General features: G+C 45.4%; 1 protein-coding gene across 1 annotated transcript in view; it reads left to right on the top strand.

Moving 5' to 3' along the window:
• The first annotated feature begins 212 nt into the window (after positions 1-212).
• Positions 213-17,554, top strand: part of PFDN1 (prefoldin subunit 1) — a 36,307-nt gene continuing 18,965 nt past the window's right edge. The window contains exons 1-2 of the mRNA XM_035103464.2: positions 213-287; positions 9,323-9,489. Of these exons, the coding sequence (XP_034959355.1) occupies positions 255-287; positions 9,323-9,489 (200 nt within the window). The 5' untranslated portion in view covers positions 213-254. The remainder of the gene's footprint in view (positions 288-9,322; positions 9,490-17,554) is intronic.

Consider the following 17,554-nt stretch of genomic DNA (forward strand, 5'->3'; position numbering starts at 1 on the left):
CAGGATAGTATTTTACCCACCTAGTGACCCATTTTCGATTAGCCGTGTCATGTTTTGTGATTTACGTGTATACAATTTTGTAACTACCGGTATAATCTCCCCAGCCCCGCACAAAGTCCGCTTTTGCCACCCTTCTACTACCGGTACGCATGCGCGAGCAGCAGCAGCGAAGCAAGGAGAGCAAAGCCTCGCCCCCAGTACGCATGCGCAACCAGGTCCTCGGAAATAGAAAAAAACCCCGAAGAGCAGGCAAGATGGCGGCGCCCGTGGATCTGGAGCTGAAGAAGGTACCTGACGGCGGGGCGGGGACGAAGCCGGCCGAGGCCGCTCCCGAAGCAGGAAAGGCCGTGGGTGGCTTTCGCTGGTCGCCAGCCCCTGTTCGGGGGGTGCCACGCGGCTATCGGGATTTTCTCAGCGCTCCCGCCTTTCTCAGACCTTGGGGCGGGAGGGTCTCGAAGGGGGGGGGTGCTCTTGGACTACAACTCCCATCATCCTCGGCCTCTGACCGTACTGGCTGGGGGTGGTGGGAGTTGCAGTCAGGGCCGGCCCACCCACGAGTCTTCTCCCCATCTTTATTTACTCCCAGGCCTTCTCGCCCCGTGCGCTCTTTTCTCTCAACTGGGTGAAAGCGGGAAGACACTCTTCAGCCCCCCCCCCCAATCCGCTGCCCCAGCCACTGGCATCCCGAGAGAGGGTGTTTGTGAACCATGTAACCATCGTAGCTTAAATAGTCCCCCCCCCGAATATTTTTATTGGGGTTTTCTCGTATACCCCAAACAATACAAATAAACGTATCCACTCTGTGACTTGTATCCCTGCTCCCTACTTACCTGCTCAGGTCAGTCTAGTTAGTGCCTTTTCTTATTCTTTTCATGTTATTGTTAATACCGGTAGTTCGATCTGCTCTCCATGAATTTGGCTGAGCTCCTTTTCAAATCATGTAAGCCAGTGCCCGCCACCACCAATTGCATCGCCACGCCTCTTCTGTCAATATTATTTAAAAGGTTCAAAAATAAAGACTATATAGAAATAAGTTAATTTGGCTGCCCTGTATCTCAGCTTCATTACATTACATTTCATTTGGAGAGAAAAGGTAAGCTTTCTCTCTTTTTTTTACTTCTCTCCCAACCTGTGCATAAATTTATTCCAGACTCTGAAAATGTCAGGGTTAAGGGTAAGGCCTATTCTGTCACGCACCAGAAGAAAAGTAAAGGGGGACCCATCTTAATTTCCATGCCTTATGGCAGTGGCAGAAGCAGTGGCAGTCTGCGAGGCCATGTCATGGCAGCAGAAACAGCAGTACCTGGCAGCCATGGCACAATACTCAGCAGCCTGTGAGGCCTCGCCATGGCGGTGCGAGGCAGTGGCAGAAGTGGCAACAACCTGTGAGGCCTTTTGGCAGCAGAAGTAGCAGTGGCCTGCAAGGCCTTCCAGTGGCAAAAGCGGAGGTAGCCTAGAGGCAGTAGCAGCAAAAACTCCAGCAACCTTGCAGGCCTCGTCGTGGCGGTGACAGAAATGGCAGCAGCCTGCCAGGCCTTGCCATGGCCTGCAAGAGCTCACTGCAGCCCTGGGAGGTGGTAGCAGTAGCAGCATGCGAGTCCTCACGGCTGCAGCAGCACAAGCAGTGCTGGCCTGCAAGGCTTCACCGTGGCAACAGGAAGTAGCGGTAGAAGTGGCAGCACCCTGGCAACAGTGGCACAATAATCAGTGGATTGTGAGACCTTGCCACAGCAGTGGGAGGTAGTTGCAGAAGTGGTGGCAGCCTGCAAGGTGTTGTTACAGAGGCGGCCTGCAAGCTTCGTGATGGCAGGGGCAGAAGAGGGGACAGCCTGCCTTGGCAAGCCCTCGCAGGCTGCTGCCACTTCTCAGCACTGCTGACAGGCCTCGCAGGCTGCTACTATTTGTGCTGCTGCAATGAGGCCTTGCAGACTGCCGCCGATACTACTGGATTGCTGTGGCGATGCTGATTTTGTCGCTACCACCTCCTGCCATTGCTACGAGCTTTCGCTGACCACCGCTTCTGCTGCTGCTTCTCACTGTCACAGCGAGGCAACTCCCAACACCATGAAGCTTCACATATCGCCATTGCTATTGCCGCTGCTTCTCTCCACCGCGGTGAGGCTTCTCAGGCCACTGCTGCTTCTGCCACCACTGCTGCTGCTGCTGCTACCACAAGACCTCGCAGGATGTTGCTGCTCCTGTGAATATGAGAAAGCCTCACAGGCTGCTGCTGCTTGTGCCACTGCTGCCAGGGTGCCACCACTTCTCCTGCTGCGACATGGCCTTGCAGGCCGCCCCTGCTTCTGCTGCAATCTCCCACCACTGCAACATGGCCTGGCCTGGCAGGCTGTCGCTGCTTCTGCTTCTAACTCCCATCTCTGAAACATGGCTTTGCAGGATGCCACATCTGCCACTGCCTCTCACCACCCTGGCAAGGCCTTGCAGGTAGCTGATTATTGTGCCACTGCTGCCAGGCTCCTGCCACAACAGCAACAGAGCCTAGCAGGCCACTGCTTCTGTCACCTCCTCCTGCCAGCTTCGCAAAATGGCTGTGGTTTCTGCCACCACCAGGCCACCACCATTTCTGCTGCCCAGCAAACCTACTCTCAGTCCCAGATTATTTTACTTCACTATGACTCATCATAGTGCTAGCCAAGCCCAAAACCAAAAGTCCTGTTTGGATGCATTTTGGCTTGCCTGCTGATGAAAGTGACTGTGTGACAATTGATAATGTCATTTATCAGTTTTAGATCCTTAAGTAGTAGCAGTTGCCTGTTCGCCTCTGCATAGTTCCATCCTTATTTCAGACATTGCGATATATTGTGATGTATTTTGGATGCATTTTGGCTTCCTGCTGATGAAAGTGACTGTGTGGTGATTGATAATATCATCATTTATCTGTTTTAGACCCCTAAATAGTAGCCATTGCCAGTACGTTACCCTGTTCACCTCTGCATAATTCCACCCTTATTTCAGACATTGTGATGTTTAGCTGGTGATATATTGCAGTGTTTTGCTGGCGATATATTGCGATGTTGAAAACCAGATATTGCCCAGCCTTCCTACACATTGCAATTTGTGATATATTGCCAGGTCATATATTATGAAACAGTTATCATGATGTGAACTTCAAAGCGGTTTTGGAAGATATATTGATAGCATTGCCATTGTCTATTACTATTACAACTGATATATTAAATATGCATTTAGTGTGTGGGGGGATGTTAGGTGCCCAGTTCACTGAGAACTTTCACTCTTAGGTCATATAGTTAACAATTAACAGCTCTGTAGTAGTTTACCCTCCACAGCAATAAATGGTGTTAAGTTTCCTCCCTACCTACTGTTGCTGGGTAGGACAAACTTTCTCTGCTTGTTGAATGAAGGGAGGTGGCCTGGTGAATGCTTGGCTAGCTAAGCAAATGTCAATGAATGAGTCAGGCCAGCTGTTTTACTGGAGAGGAATAGAAATGCTACAGAGGGATGATGTAGCAGAGGCCATATACCCTAGCTGCTTAGTTCTTGGAGAATTATTTTTACTTTCAATGTAATCATATTACTGTTGATTAATTTGATACTGTTACTTAATACATTTTTGATTGATGACTGTTGATCCATAGGCTGTAAGTCATGAGTGGGCAGCCTTTTTTTGAAGTTGGACACATTCCCTCAAGGGAAAATGGTCCAGAGCTGGGACACCTGAAGTGGAAGGAGCTGGAGCTGGGAGTGGGCAGGCCAAAGCCAAAAGTGGTTGCCTGTTCTCTGCTCTCCAGCTTCTCCCATTCATTGACCAATCAGTTTATCCATCCTTTCTTTCTCAGACTCACAAGCATGTGCTTCATCCATCATCCATTCATTCTGCCTTACATTTGCTTTATCTCACTCTGCTGTCACCCATCTTTATATATGCCCCGTTTTTAAAACTTCACTGCATTGCCCCAGTTGCTCATTCTGTCACTTATTCTTCATTTCTTTTCTCAATTCTCCCTCCCCCCCATACATGCTTTCCAGGACTTTTTCTGTCTGATTCAACAGCATGTACTTGCCACTGACTTTGATCTGTGATGCCAGGCCATAGCATGCCAGGTAGAGTGTTAAGTAGACACTCTGTGGTTGGTCCTCTGAGCATAGCTGCCAGAACAGATGCTTTGAAGCAGCTCTGGTATCTGCTGTCACAAGGCAGACTATGGAGCACATCAGATGATAAATGCTGTTAAGCCATAGGGGGGGGGGATGCAGACAGAGGGAGGTGTGGAAAGGTGTGTTGTATACAGTGTTGATGGCTGGGGAAGATCACATATGTATTTTTGTTGGCAGGGAAAAATCAGTGGTGGCAGCAGGGGAAATTGGAAGGGCTGTAGGGATGGGGAACCCTTTTCTGTTGAGAACTGCATTCCCTGTAGCGGTAATCAATAGGACAGTAGAGGACAGTAGGCATGCTCCCACTCCTGAGCTCCTAGTCATCTTCAAGAGATGGTAACAAGTGGGGCAACCCAGCAAGATGGGCAGCGTATTATTATTACTGTTATTTTTTAATTGCAATTATTATTGTTGTTTATGGTTCCTCTCCCCTGCTGGAAGCTTTTGCTTCCTTCTCTTGACAGTCCTTGCAGCCAGGGGTAAATTCCCTATCCATTCAATAGTTGGCTGAATCTGGTCAGGAGATATAAGAGGTGAACTGGGGAGATAGTAGACACAGAAAGTTTTCCCTTATGTTTAGTCAGAATCTCCTTTCTTGTAACTTGAAGCCATTAGTTCGGGTTCTACCCTCCAGAGCAGAAGAAAACAAGCTTGCTCCATCTTCCATGTGACAGCCCTTGAGATATTTGATGATGGCTAACATAGCTCCTCTCAGTCTCTTATTCAGGCTGAACATACCCAAATCCCTTAACCTGTCCTCATATGGCTTGGTTTACAGACCCTTGATCATCTTGGTAATAATAATAATAATAATAATAATAATAATAATAATAATTTATTTATACCCCACCCCCCCTTCATGGATCAATGCCTTGTCGTGGCGAAGGGGCTTGAATAACTCAGAGAAGCTATGAGCTATGCCATGCAGGGCCACCCAAGATGGACAGGTCATAGTGGAGAGTTTTGACTAAACGTGATCCACCTGGAGAAGGAACTGGCAAGCCACTCCAGTATCCCTGCCAAGAAAACTCAATGGACAAAGACAACAGGCATATAAAAGTTATGACGCTGGAAGATGAGCCCCTCAGGTCGGAAGGCGTCCAACATGCTACTGAGGAAGAGCGGAGGACAAGTACAAGTAGATTCAGAGCTGATGAAGCGGCTGGGCCAAAGCCGAAAGGACGCTCAGTTGCGGATATGCCTGGAAGCGAAAGGAAAGTCCGATGCTGTAAAGAAAAATATTGCATAGGAACCTGGAATGTAAGAACCATGAATAGAGGTAAGCTGGATGTGGTCAAAAATGAGATGACAAGAATAAATATCGACATCCTGGGCATCAGTGAACTAAAATGGAAGGGAATGGGTGAATTCAGTTTGGGTGACTATCATATCTACTACTGTGGGCAAGAATCCTGTAGAAGAAATGGAGTGGCCCTCATAGTCAACAAAAGAGTGGCAAAAGCTGTGATGGGATGCAATCTAAAAAATGACAGAATGATCTCGATACGAATCCAAGGCAGACCTTTTAACATCACAGTAATCCAAGTTTATGCACCAACTACCGGTGCTGAAGAAAGTGAAATTGACCAATTCTATGAAGACCTACAACACCTTCTAGAAATGACACCAAAGAAGGATGTTCTTCTCATTACAGGGGATTGGAATGCTAAAGTAGGGAATCAAGAGATAAAAGGAACAACTGGCAAGTTTGGCCTTGGAGTTCAACATGAAGCAGGGCAAAGGCTAATAGAGTTCTGTCAAGAGAACAAGCTGGTCATCACAAACACTCTCTTCCAACAACACAAGAGACGACTCTACACATGGATATCACCAAATGGGCAGCATCGAAATCAGATTGATTATATTCTCTGCAGCCAAAGATGGAGAAGCTCTATACAGTCAGCAAAAACAAGACCTGGAGCTGACTGTAACTCAGATCATCAGCTTCTTATAGCAAAATTCCAGCTTAAACTGAAGAAAGTAGGAAAAACCACTGGGCCAGTAAGATACAATCTGAATCAAATCCCTTATGAATACACAGTGGAAGTGAGGAACAGGTTTAAGGATTTAGATTTGGTGGACAGAGTGCCTGAAGAACTATGGATGGAGGCTCGTAACATTATACAGGAGGCAGCAACAAAAACCATCCCAAGGAAAAGGAAATGCAAGAAAGCAAAATGGCTGTCCAACGAGGCCTTACAAATAGCGGAGGAGAGGAGGCAAGCAAAATGCAAGGGAGATAGGGAAAGATACAGGAAACTGAATGCAGATTTCCAAAAAACAGCAAGGAAAGACAAGAGGGTCTTCTTAAATGAGCAATGCAAAGAAATAGAGGAAAACAGTAGAATGGGGAAAACCAGAGATCTGTTCAAGAAAATAGGAGATATGAAAGGAACATTTCGTACAAAGATTACCATAATCAAGGACAAAAGTGGTAAGGACCTAACAGAAGCAGAAGACATCAAGAAGAGGTGGCAAGAATACACAGAGGAATTATACCAGAAAGATATGGAGGTCTCGTACACCCCAGGTAGTGTGGTTGCTGACCTTGAGCCAGACATCTTGGAGAGTGAAGTCAAATGGGCCTTAGAAAGCACTGCTAATAACAAGGCCAGTGGAAGTGATGATATTCCAGCTGAACTATTTAAAATTTTAAAAGATGATGCTGTTAAGGTGCTACACCCAATATGCCAGCAAGTTTGGAAAACTCAGCAATGGCCAGAGGATTGGAGAAGATCAGTCTACATCCCAATTCCAAAAAAGGGCAGTGCCAAAGAATGCTCCAACTACCGCACAATTGCCCTCATTTCACACGCTAGCAAGGTTATGCTTAAAATTCTACAAGGCAGGCTTAGGCAGTATGTGGACCGAGAACTCCCAGAAGTGCAAGCTGGATTTCGAAAGGGCAGAGGAACCAGAGACCAAATAGCAAACATGCGCTGGATTATGGAGAAAGCTAGAGAGTTCCAGAAAAACGTCTACTTCTGCTTCATTGACTATGCAAAAGCCTTTGACTGTGTCGACCACAGCAAACTATGGCAAGTTCTTAAAGAAATGGGAGTGCCTGATCACCTCATCTGTCTCCTGAGAAATCTCTATGTGGGACAAGAAGCTACAGTTAGAACTGGATATGGAACAACCGATTGGTTCAAAATTGGGAAAGGAGTACGACAAGGTTGTGTATTGTCTCCCTGCTTATTTAACTTATATGCAGAATTCATCATGCGAAAGGCTGGACTAGATGAATCCCAAGCAGGAATTAAGATTGCCGGAAGAACTATCAACAACCTCAGATATGCAGATGACACAACCTTGATGGCAGAAAGTGAGGAGGAATTAAAGAACCTTTTAATGAGGGTGAAAGAGGAGAGCGCAAAATATGGTCTGAAGCTCAACATCAAAAAAACCAAGATCATGGCCACTGGTCCCATCACCTCCTGGCAAATAGAAGGGGAAGAAATGGAGGCAGTGAGAGATTTTACTTTCTTGGGCTCCTTGATCACTGCAGATGGTGACAGCAGTCACGAAATTAAAAGACGCCTGCTTCTTGGGAGAAAAGCAATGACAAACCTAGACAGCATCTTAAAAAGCAGAGACATCACCTTGCCGACAAAGGTCCGTATAGTTAAAGCTATGGTTTTCCCAGTAGTGATGTATGGAAGTGAGAGCTGGACCATAAAGAAGGCTGATCGCCGAAGAATTGATGCTTTTGAATTATGGTGCTGGAGGAGACTCTTGAGAGTCCCATGGACTGCTAGAAGATCAAACCTATCCATTCTTAAGGAAATCAGCCCTGAGTGCTCCCTGGAAGGACAGATCGTGAAGCTGAGGCTCCAATACTTTGGCCACCTCATGAGAAGAGAAGAATCCTTGGAAAAGACCCTGATGTTGGGAAAGATTGAGGGCACTAGGAGAAGGGGACGACAGAGGACGAGATGGTTGGACAGTGTTCTCGAGGCTACGGACATGAGTTTGACCGAACTGCGGGAGGCAGTGGAAGACAGGAGTGCCTGGCGTGCTATGGTCCATGGGGTCACGAAGAGTCGGACACGACTAAACGACTAAACAACAACAACAATACCCCACCCATCAGGCTGGGTTTCCCCAGCCACTCTGGGCGGTTCCCAACAGAATATTAAAAGCACAATAAAACATCAAACATTAAAAACTTCCCTAAACAGATGTCTTCTAAAAGTTGGATAGTTGTTTATTTAAACATTTAGTTGTTTATTTAAACAGTTGTTTATTTAAACATTAAAAACTTCCCTAAACAGATGTCTTCTAAAAGTTGGATAGTTGTTTATTTCCTTGACATCTGATGGGAGGGTGTTCCACAGAGTAGGTGCAACTACTGAAAAGGCCCTCTTCCTGGTTTCCTGTAACCTCACCTCTTGCAACGAGGGAACCACCAGAAGGCCCTCGGTGCTGGACCTCAGTGTCCAGGCAGAATGATGGGGTGGAGATGCTCCTTCAGGTATACTGGACCAAGGCTGTTTAGGGCTTTAAAGGGCACCACCACCACTTTGAATTGTGCTATGAAACATACTGGGAGCCAATGTAGGTCTTTCAGTACCAGTGTTATATAATCTTGGAGGCCATTCCCAGTCACCAGTCTAGCTGTCGCATTCTCCTTGGTCTCCAATCTGTTAGGGTTATCTTGATTCCTGATTCTGTCTTCTGCAGCATTAGCTACCCCTCCCAGTTTGGTGTTTTCTGCAGATTTGTTAAGCATCCACTCAATTCCTTTTTTCGAGTCCTTTATAAAGATGTTGAACAACAACTGGCCTGACACAGAACCCTGCGGCACCCCAGTTGTCACTCCCCACCCCCAGATGGTGAGGAATCAATAGTGAGCACTTTTTGGGTTTGGTCAAATAGCTGCAGATCCACCTAACAGTTACCTCATCCAGCCCACATTTTACTAGCTTTTCTGCAATAATGGGGGACTTTGTCAAAAGCCTTACTGAAAGTGAGATACACTACATCCATAGCATTCCCCTAATCCACCAAGCTTGTAACTCTGTCAAAAAAGAAATGAGATTTGTCTGGCATGATCTGTTTTTGAGAAATCCATGCAGGGTTTACTGCATGCCTACTTTACATCTACACTGAAACTCTGTGTGAAGTCAGTCATTGATAGCTTTACTAACTGTAGCTGCATTTATGCTGTTGCTTTCCATATCAGGCTTTTTCAGAACTTCAAGCCAAGGTCATTGATACCCAGCAAAAAGTGAAACTGGCAGATCTGCAAATAGAGCAACTGAACAGGACAAAAAAGCACGCCCATCTTACTGATACAGAGATTATGACTTTGGCTGATGAAACCCGAATGTATGAAGGTGTAGGAAGAATGTAAGTAAATGTCTCACTGGTTCCCTTTCAGAAGGACTTGGCTACTAGTAAGTCCATGAAAACCTTTTGTGTACTTTTAATACTGCTCCAACCACTTCTGAAAATCTGTTTTGCCATATTTTCACAGCTGAACCAGGTTGGGGAATGCCACTGTTTACCTAACCCTGATTAGACTAAATCCGAACTGAATGAAAACATTTTAGGCCTCAGGTAAACTTAAATCAGAACTGAGTGGAAACATTTGCTGGTGTGACTATCTGGTTATACCTGCCAAAATATACTTGCCAGGGTAAACATGATATAGTTTCAGCCATAGCCTTCTGATGTGCAAGGCCTCTCACTAACATGTAGTGTTCTATGGCTGAAATATGAGATATGAGTAGAGAGAACTTTGATTTGTCTTCATAGGTTCTAAAGATTCTGAATTAATTCTTCACTGCATTAAAAAATGCTAAACATTCATATATTGGAAGTGCTTATGCCACACTCTGAAGTACTGTATTGAAAACTGAATGTTAGGAAATTCCAGATATGTTGATGAGGGAAATCTTAAATAATCTGTATTTCTAAGCTTTATAAATGTGTTGTTTATTTAATGTTGTCATAATATCTTCATCGAAAACAGACTAATAGCTTTGCAATGTGTAGTTGCAAATTGGAACCTTAGTGCCCAATTTTTCTGCTGTAATGATAAGCCGGGCTTTGAGGTTGTATGTGTAATGCTATTCCTGGAGAGATCCTGTAGTTCGTTAAATGCAGGAGAATGGGAACTGGTGGTAGTGGGAATGGTGAGGATGTGGGGAGGGAGGTGCAAGAGCCCAGCTATCTGATAGATAAGAATGGGTTCTAGACAACTAACTCCTACTCAGAGTAGACTCATTGAAATCAATAAACATGGCAAACTTAAATAAATTGATTTCAGTGGGTGTATTAACTGGAGTTAGTTGGATATATTCTCGTGAAAATTAGGGGTGAGAATTGTAACTTAATTGGTGATAGAAAGTATTTTGCTAGGCTCTTAAATCGACGATTATAGAATTACTTGGAATTTTGCTTCTCTCCTTTGGAGTGAAAAATGGGTTGTTTTTAAAAACTGCTTCTGTTATCCTTTTGGAGTCCCTTTTTGATATATTTGATGGCAAGTATGCTCAGATTTGGAGAGTTGAAAATCTTATTGCAAATTGATATTGGAAAATTGATATTGGAAAAGGAGAGAATTTCTGATGTGAAATCCGGTGAAAATGAAGTTGATAAGAGTTTCAGAATGTGGGGAAATTGTTTTATGTATTATAGTTTATAATTTATAGGTTTCAGATTCTCTACCCCAAGATACTACCTTTCAGTGAACTAGAAATGTGCCAAGTTTAATTTTCCTGGGTGGTGGTCCTGAATTTTGGGGTGATCATTGCTTTCTTTCCCACTTACCCTGTGGCAACATTTTGGTGTTCGTGGAGCACTAGTCCAGCAACCCAATGACTAATCTTGCAGCAGTGCAGATAATGAGGCTGAGCTTAAGCAGCACCTGTGTAAACCTTGTTCCATGGCTGGAATTCTAGCTGTAGGTCTTACAGTGCACAACAGATTATAGGACTGGCTCCCCATAACTACTGAACAGTTCCAGTGAAAAAGTTTTTTATTTCAGTTTTAACATCTCAAGGTAAGAAAATCCATGAGATTTACAATGTGTGGAATATAAGTATTCTGACAAGTTATTTTAATTATCTGTGTGCTCAGATGGTGTAAAGGGAAACATCTGCAAAGATTCAGACAGGACCACTGTGCGTTTTGAACTTTCATCATACTTCTCAAAGTAAAACGTTGACGTCAGTTCACAAATAGCTTAAGCAGCAAAACTAGACATTGGTGTGGTTGAGTGTATCAGGCTACATAACAAGTCTTTCAAAAGAATATGAACTCACAGAATTAAAATGTACTGGCAAGATGCCAGAAGCCTGCACTATCTTCTGAGCAATGGATACTAGTCGCTTATAGTATGCACCAATTCATCATTCCCCACCATGCATTGCTAGCTTTCTTTGTGTAAATAGTGTTGTTCTTGTCAATAGTGTTGTTCTTGTCAATACTTTTTAGGGCTGGATCCATAAAAACCTGTATTTAGGATGCATTATTTTATATAGATATTGGCTTGAATTTTTAAAAATTCACAGAAGGAAAGTTTCCTGTCTTTGCTTGTTTCTCTGCCGCCACATTTAACCCTCAAAAATTCTCTCAGAAGGGTTAGTGGATCCTTCTGAACAATGTGGGATTGGACATGGGATCCTCCTGAGGGAGTGAGGAATTGACAACAATTAGTTGGAGGTCTGCCCAATTTAGGCTGATCTTTCCCTCTGCCTGCACTCCACCCCATATTGTCCAGGAAGCACTCGTGACTTTGCAAAGAGATCTTTCTGGTGGGTTGTAGTTGCAGTAGAGGCAGGTGTAAGAAATGTTATTACTCTGAACTTTCTCAAGTTTACTTAATCTAGGATTCAAGCCATTGTATATATGTATCAGCTTTCCCCAATCTTGTGCTCTCCAGATCAGTGGTTCCCAACAAGTGGTCCGCGGACCCCCAGGGGTCCGCGAGCTATGCCAGAGGGGTCCGCAAGATCACCTCCCCAAGATGCGCGTACTGAGCGGCGCGCGCGCAGCGGGAGCGCCACGCACTGCTGCCGCGGCTTGGCGCCCCTAGCAATCCGCTCCGCCGACTCGGGAGTCTCCTTGGGTCTCCTCAGAGGAGGAGGCGCCACGCCGAAAGCCCCAGAGCTCGCTTGCCTCCTTCCCGCCCTCTCCCTGCCTGTGGCCAGCAGCTCCAGACGCTGTTCTATGGAGTTTTTGGCGTGGCTCCGCCTCCTCCGAGGAGACCCAATGAGACTCCCGAGTCGGCGGAGGGCGGCGGACTCGCTGCTGGGCGCCCCTGCTCCCTCAATTCAGGACCCGGTGGGAGGCTTTGAAGCGGGCGCGAGGTCGCCTCTTCACCTCGGCAGCTGCGCTTCCCCTCCCCCACCCCATTCCACCGCCCACCCCCACCCCCAGAGAGAGAGGGGGCCACTGTTTTTGGGGTGGTGGTCTTACCCCCTCTGTCAGTGAGGGAGCAGTGCGGGCGCCTTACAAATCAGCCCCCTTTGCACAGAGGGGTGACTGGGTGGGAGAAGCCCATGGAATGCAGGCGCTCTAGCCCCGAAGAGGCTGTCACCTTGCTTGCAAAATCAACAGCCTCTCCCGGGCTGAGCCGCCTGCCTGCCTTCTGTTGGTTCTCCTTAAAGCAAGCGAAGTAGTAATTGCTTTAGAGGAGCCCACGGAACGCAGGCGCTCTAGCCCCGAAGAGGCTGTAGCTCTGCTTGCAAAAGCAACAGCCTCTCCCGGGCTGAGCCGCCTGCCTTCCCTGCCTGCCTTCCGTTGGAACGCAGGCACGGAAGGCAGGAGGAGCACTTTTGGGATGCCCCATTCCCCCCCTGCTGCCAGTTACCAAGCCTGCTCCGCTTGCTTTGCTGCGAGCTGGGAGGGGTGGTGGTGGACGGGAGCTCCTGTCAGTCCGTCCCTTCTCCCAGCTCGCTGTACCAGCAAGAAAAGCATGAGCCGCTTGGGCGCTGTGCGCGGCTCTCCCTCCCTCCCTCCCTCCCTCTCTTTCTCTGACTCCTCCCTCCCTCCCTCTCTCTTTCACCCCTTCTTTCCTTAGCATTTGCTAATTTCCACCCGCTGCTTCTTGTCAGCTTCTTCTCTTGGGAACCTTTCCTAAAAATGGTCAACAACTTTGGGGGTCCCCCGCCTAAAAAAGGTTGTCAATTCTTGGGAATTTTTTTTGGGGGGGCGCCGGAGCGATCTTCACACCACGGCGCTGGATATGTTTCACTCAGCCAAAATTGTTTAATAAAAAGGTGCTAATGGAGCCAAAAGTTATTTTCTGCTGACTAGTAGGCAGGTAGAGATTTGCAGTCAGATTTCAGAGTGAAAGTTTCAAGTTTGGAACCTAATATTTCAGAAATAATGAACTCAAAGGACAGATTTAACTCATCTCATTAAGAACTGAAAATTAAAACTAACTGTATACTGATGGAGTACTCTGTTGTAACTGTAAAAAACGTATAAAAAAGACTCTTAATTTGGCTCTCACTTTTTAATTTTAGGATTAGGAATTAATGGGGGTCCTTGTCACAATAGCGGCTCAATGAGGGGTCCTCGAGAAAATTTTGTTGGGAACCCCTGCTCCAGATGTTTTGTGTTGCAGCTCCCAGTGGGCAGGGATGTAGCCTAAAACATCTGAAGAGCACCAGTTTGGGAAAGACTGGTGCATATGTATGCATATTGTGAAGAAGATGGTTTGAATCAGGCCAGAGTCTGGTGATTCAGTGCCTCAGAATTCCATCAGAGTGCTGGGGCCTCTCCCTGATTGGCTCGATAGTTTTTGTGTATGATTGGCTACCAAGACAGCTAGTGGGAGGGGTGATGGCACTTTGAGGGGGAATTAAAAGGAGTGATTTCTGAGAGAGGACTCAGAGATTCTTTAATAGAGTGCAGGAGGGAGTTGGGAGTTGGTTCTGGTCTGTGTGTTTAACATCCACTCAGAGGGAAATGTCTACAGCTAGAGAAAGGAGTCTCTGAGCTTAGGTTGGAAAACAGTGTTTTAGTGTCTTGGGAGAATATTCAGACAGGAGTTAACTGGAGAGCTGAATTTGAGCCAGGAGAAGTAGAAGCTGTGAGGAGGATACAGACTACTTGGGTCTCATTTCACTCAGGAAGAGAGGTGCCGGAACCCTTCTAGATACAGAAGAGGTCAATGGAGGGGGTTCGCATCATGCTGGTGGCAGAGGTGGGATCAGCTGCACGTATACAGTAGTGTAGGTCAGATTGGCTATCAAGATATAGCTATCAAGGGGAACAGTCATGTTAGTACATAAGAAGTGACTTAGGAGAGATTGACTTCAGGTGTAGCTTGCCCTCTATATTTTCCATTGTTGTCTTATAGACTTTGATGATCACTCATAGCTGAATAAGATGTCTGGTGATCACTCATAGCTGAATAAGATGTCTTCCATGAACACAGGCTTAACAGTGTGTCTGTAAGTGACTGTGGAGGCCAATTCTGGATCCACATGTCCTTCCACTGTGGGGACATAGGTTTGTGGGCAGGAGTTGATCATGGTGAGGGTTTGCCAAATGTGCCTTTCTCTTAGCATTTTTCTCCCTTTCGTCCTGAGTTTGACATCTTCAAAGTCCGTGACACCTTTTTGTAAAGGCTGTTCTTCATGTTTCACCAACAGTAAGGTTGGTAGTTTTGTAAACAAGCATTTTGGTTTCCCTGCGAATGTCCCGGTCCTCAAATACTCTACACTTCAACCGGGAGAAAGCTGCACTCCCAGAGCTCAGGCGATGCTGGATTTCAACATCAGTGTCAGCTATTGTGGAAAGATAACTACCCAGGTGGGAGAAGTGATTAGCACTTTCCAACATTACACCATTGAGTTGGATTTGTGGTGCTGCAGAGGGGTTATTTTGGGCTTGTTATAGAATCATAGTGACAGAAGCAACCTTGGAGGTCATCTATTCCAATGCCTGCTCAATGCAGGATTCTTTTTCTAAAGCAATGAAGGATGTACCTGCAGCATTCCTGATAGATGGCTTTTCAGTCTCTACTTCAATATAGCCAATGAAGGAAAGCCCACCACTTCCTGACACAGTCTGGTTCATTGTTGATTATCTCTTAGTGTGAGGATGTTTCTCCTAGTGTTAAATGGAAACCTTCTTTCTTGCAACTTCCACCTACTGGTTCTAGTTCTGTCATTGAAACAGTGGAGAACATGCCTGCTCCATCTTCTGTGAGACAGACCTTCAGATATTTTAAGACCATCATGTTCTTCTCCAGGCTAAACATACCCAGCTCTTTCAACCACATTGGATTGCATTAGCTATTCAAGCAGCCACATAGTTCTGGTGACTCATTCAACTTATGACCAGTTAAAACACTTAGATCCTTTTCATATGCACAGTGAGCCCACAACTCAAATGTAATCTACTTATGAAATCATGACCTTGGGCACATGACTGCTAAATAATAATAATAATAATAATAATAATAATAATAATAAACCCACTGCATAGATGTAAGCAGTTACTGGGCTCTGGGAAGGTTGTGTCAGGTCTCTGGAAGCATGCCAGGGCCCTTGTGATACCTTCCCAGAGCCCAGTAAGCAAGGCTGAGGGCAAGGTCTGCCCCAGACAGGTAAGGATGGTTGTTCAGGGCAGAGGGTGGTTCCAGAGTTTTGTGGCTTTACATGATTTTGCCTTTGTGCCTGGACCCCTGGAACTGAACCATTGTGTAAGTGGTTGGCCAGCTGTATTGCTTCCAAGCCGGATCTCTCACATCTCACACTTGTGCCTCTGATTCAGAATCAAACAGAAGCACGGAGATCACTTCTGTTATCAACTGATGGGCCTTATGATTAACTGTTAGTGGGGCTGCCTTGCAGTTCCCTGCCTTATGGAATGTCTTTCCTTGTGAGCACACCTCTGTCTCCCTCATTATTAACGTTTCAACAAATTTAACAATGAAACAAAAACAAAATTCATGTTCACCCAGGCGTTGGATGAAAGATACTGTTTTTGGTAACCTTGAGATCAACTAACTGTGAGGATATATGCTGGTGATTTAAGTCCTTCCTATCATCTATCTATCTATCTATCTATCTATCTATCTATCTATCTATCTATGTTATGCTCTCCACATGATTCGAAATGCGATCTTCCAGGGTTTCTAAACAATCCAGGGACAGGACTGTAGCAGTGTCAGGCATAGCACAGAGACATTGGACCGTAAGTATTTGCCACATCAGGGGTAATTGCAAAGCTTACAAGTTCAGCATCCAGAACAGCACCTTGGAGAGCTCCTAGTGAAGCTGCCCTGTTGGGGTTTCTTACCTCATCACAACATGGACAAGTGTTGCCACCACAAGGGCCTGGAACCACCTGAAGTTTCCAATCTTGTTTAAGGAGGAATGCTTTTTAGTGTTATTCCTGGTTAATATTACTATTCATCTAATATTTAACCCTTGTTAAAAATGAGGTGATTTTTAAATATTATGCAATCAATTGTGAAATGCAAGAACCCTGCATCTCCCCCATATATTTGCAGTTAAGGAAAATCGCCTATAGTTTAGCGATGAAGTATGGCCATTGCTGAGAATAACAGTTTGAAAGTTTATTGTTGAATGTCCATACACAAAAACTATTGAGCAAGTTATACAGAATGCTCATTGATGAAAAAAATATTTCAGCAAACACCTATAATTAAAATGGAAAAAAGATTTGAGACATGAGGTATCACTAGACATGGCAATTTGTTTAACAAGCTATCAGTATAAATTTGAAAGAAAGCTTTTATTAAAAATATTAAATGTATAATTGCATCAAAAGGGGAGCAAATAATATAATATGGAGTTTTAGACAATATTGATATGTATCATATTTTGGTCCTCTCCTAAAAGAACCTTTGGGGCAGCTACATATATTTTATTATTATTATTATTATTATTATTATTATTATTATTATTATTATTATTTATACCCCGCCCATCTGGCCAGGTTCCCCCAGCCACTCTGGGCGGCGTCCAACAAAATACTAAAATACAGAAATCCATCAAACATTAAAAGCTTCCCTAAACAGGGCTGCCTTGAGATGCCTTCTAAAGGTCTGGTAATTGTTGTTCTCTTTGACCTCTGGTGGGAGGGCCCTCTGCCTGGTTCCCTGTAACTTGGCTTCTCATAGCGAGGGAACCGCCAGAAGGCCCTCGGTGCTGGATCTCAGTGGCTGAACGGTGGGGGTGGAGACGCTCCTTCAGGTATACAGGACCGAGGCCGTTTAGGGCTTTAAAGGTCAACACCAACACTTTGAATTGTGCTCGGAAACGTACTGGGAGCCTGTGTAGATCTCTCAGGACCGGTGTTATGTGGTCCCGGCGGCCGCTCCCAGTCACCAGTCTAGCTGCCGCATTCTGGATTAGTTGCAGTTTCCGGGTCACCTTCAAAGGTAGCCCCACATAGAGCGCATTGCAGTAATCCAAGCGGGAGA

The sequence above is a fragment of the Zootoca vivipara genome, chromosome 8 (assembly GCF_963506605.1).
Source record: "Zootoca vivipara chromosome 8, rZooViv1.1, whole genome shotgun sequence".
In the NCBI taxonomy this organism is placed as follows: domain Eukaryota; kingdom Metazoa; phylum Chordata; class Lepidosauria; order Squamata; family Lacertidae; genus Zootoca; species Zootoca vivipara.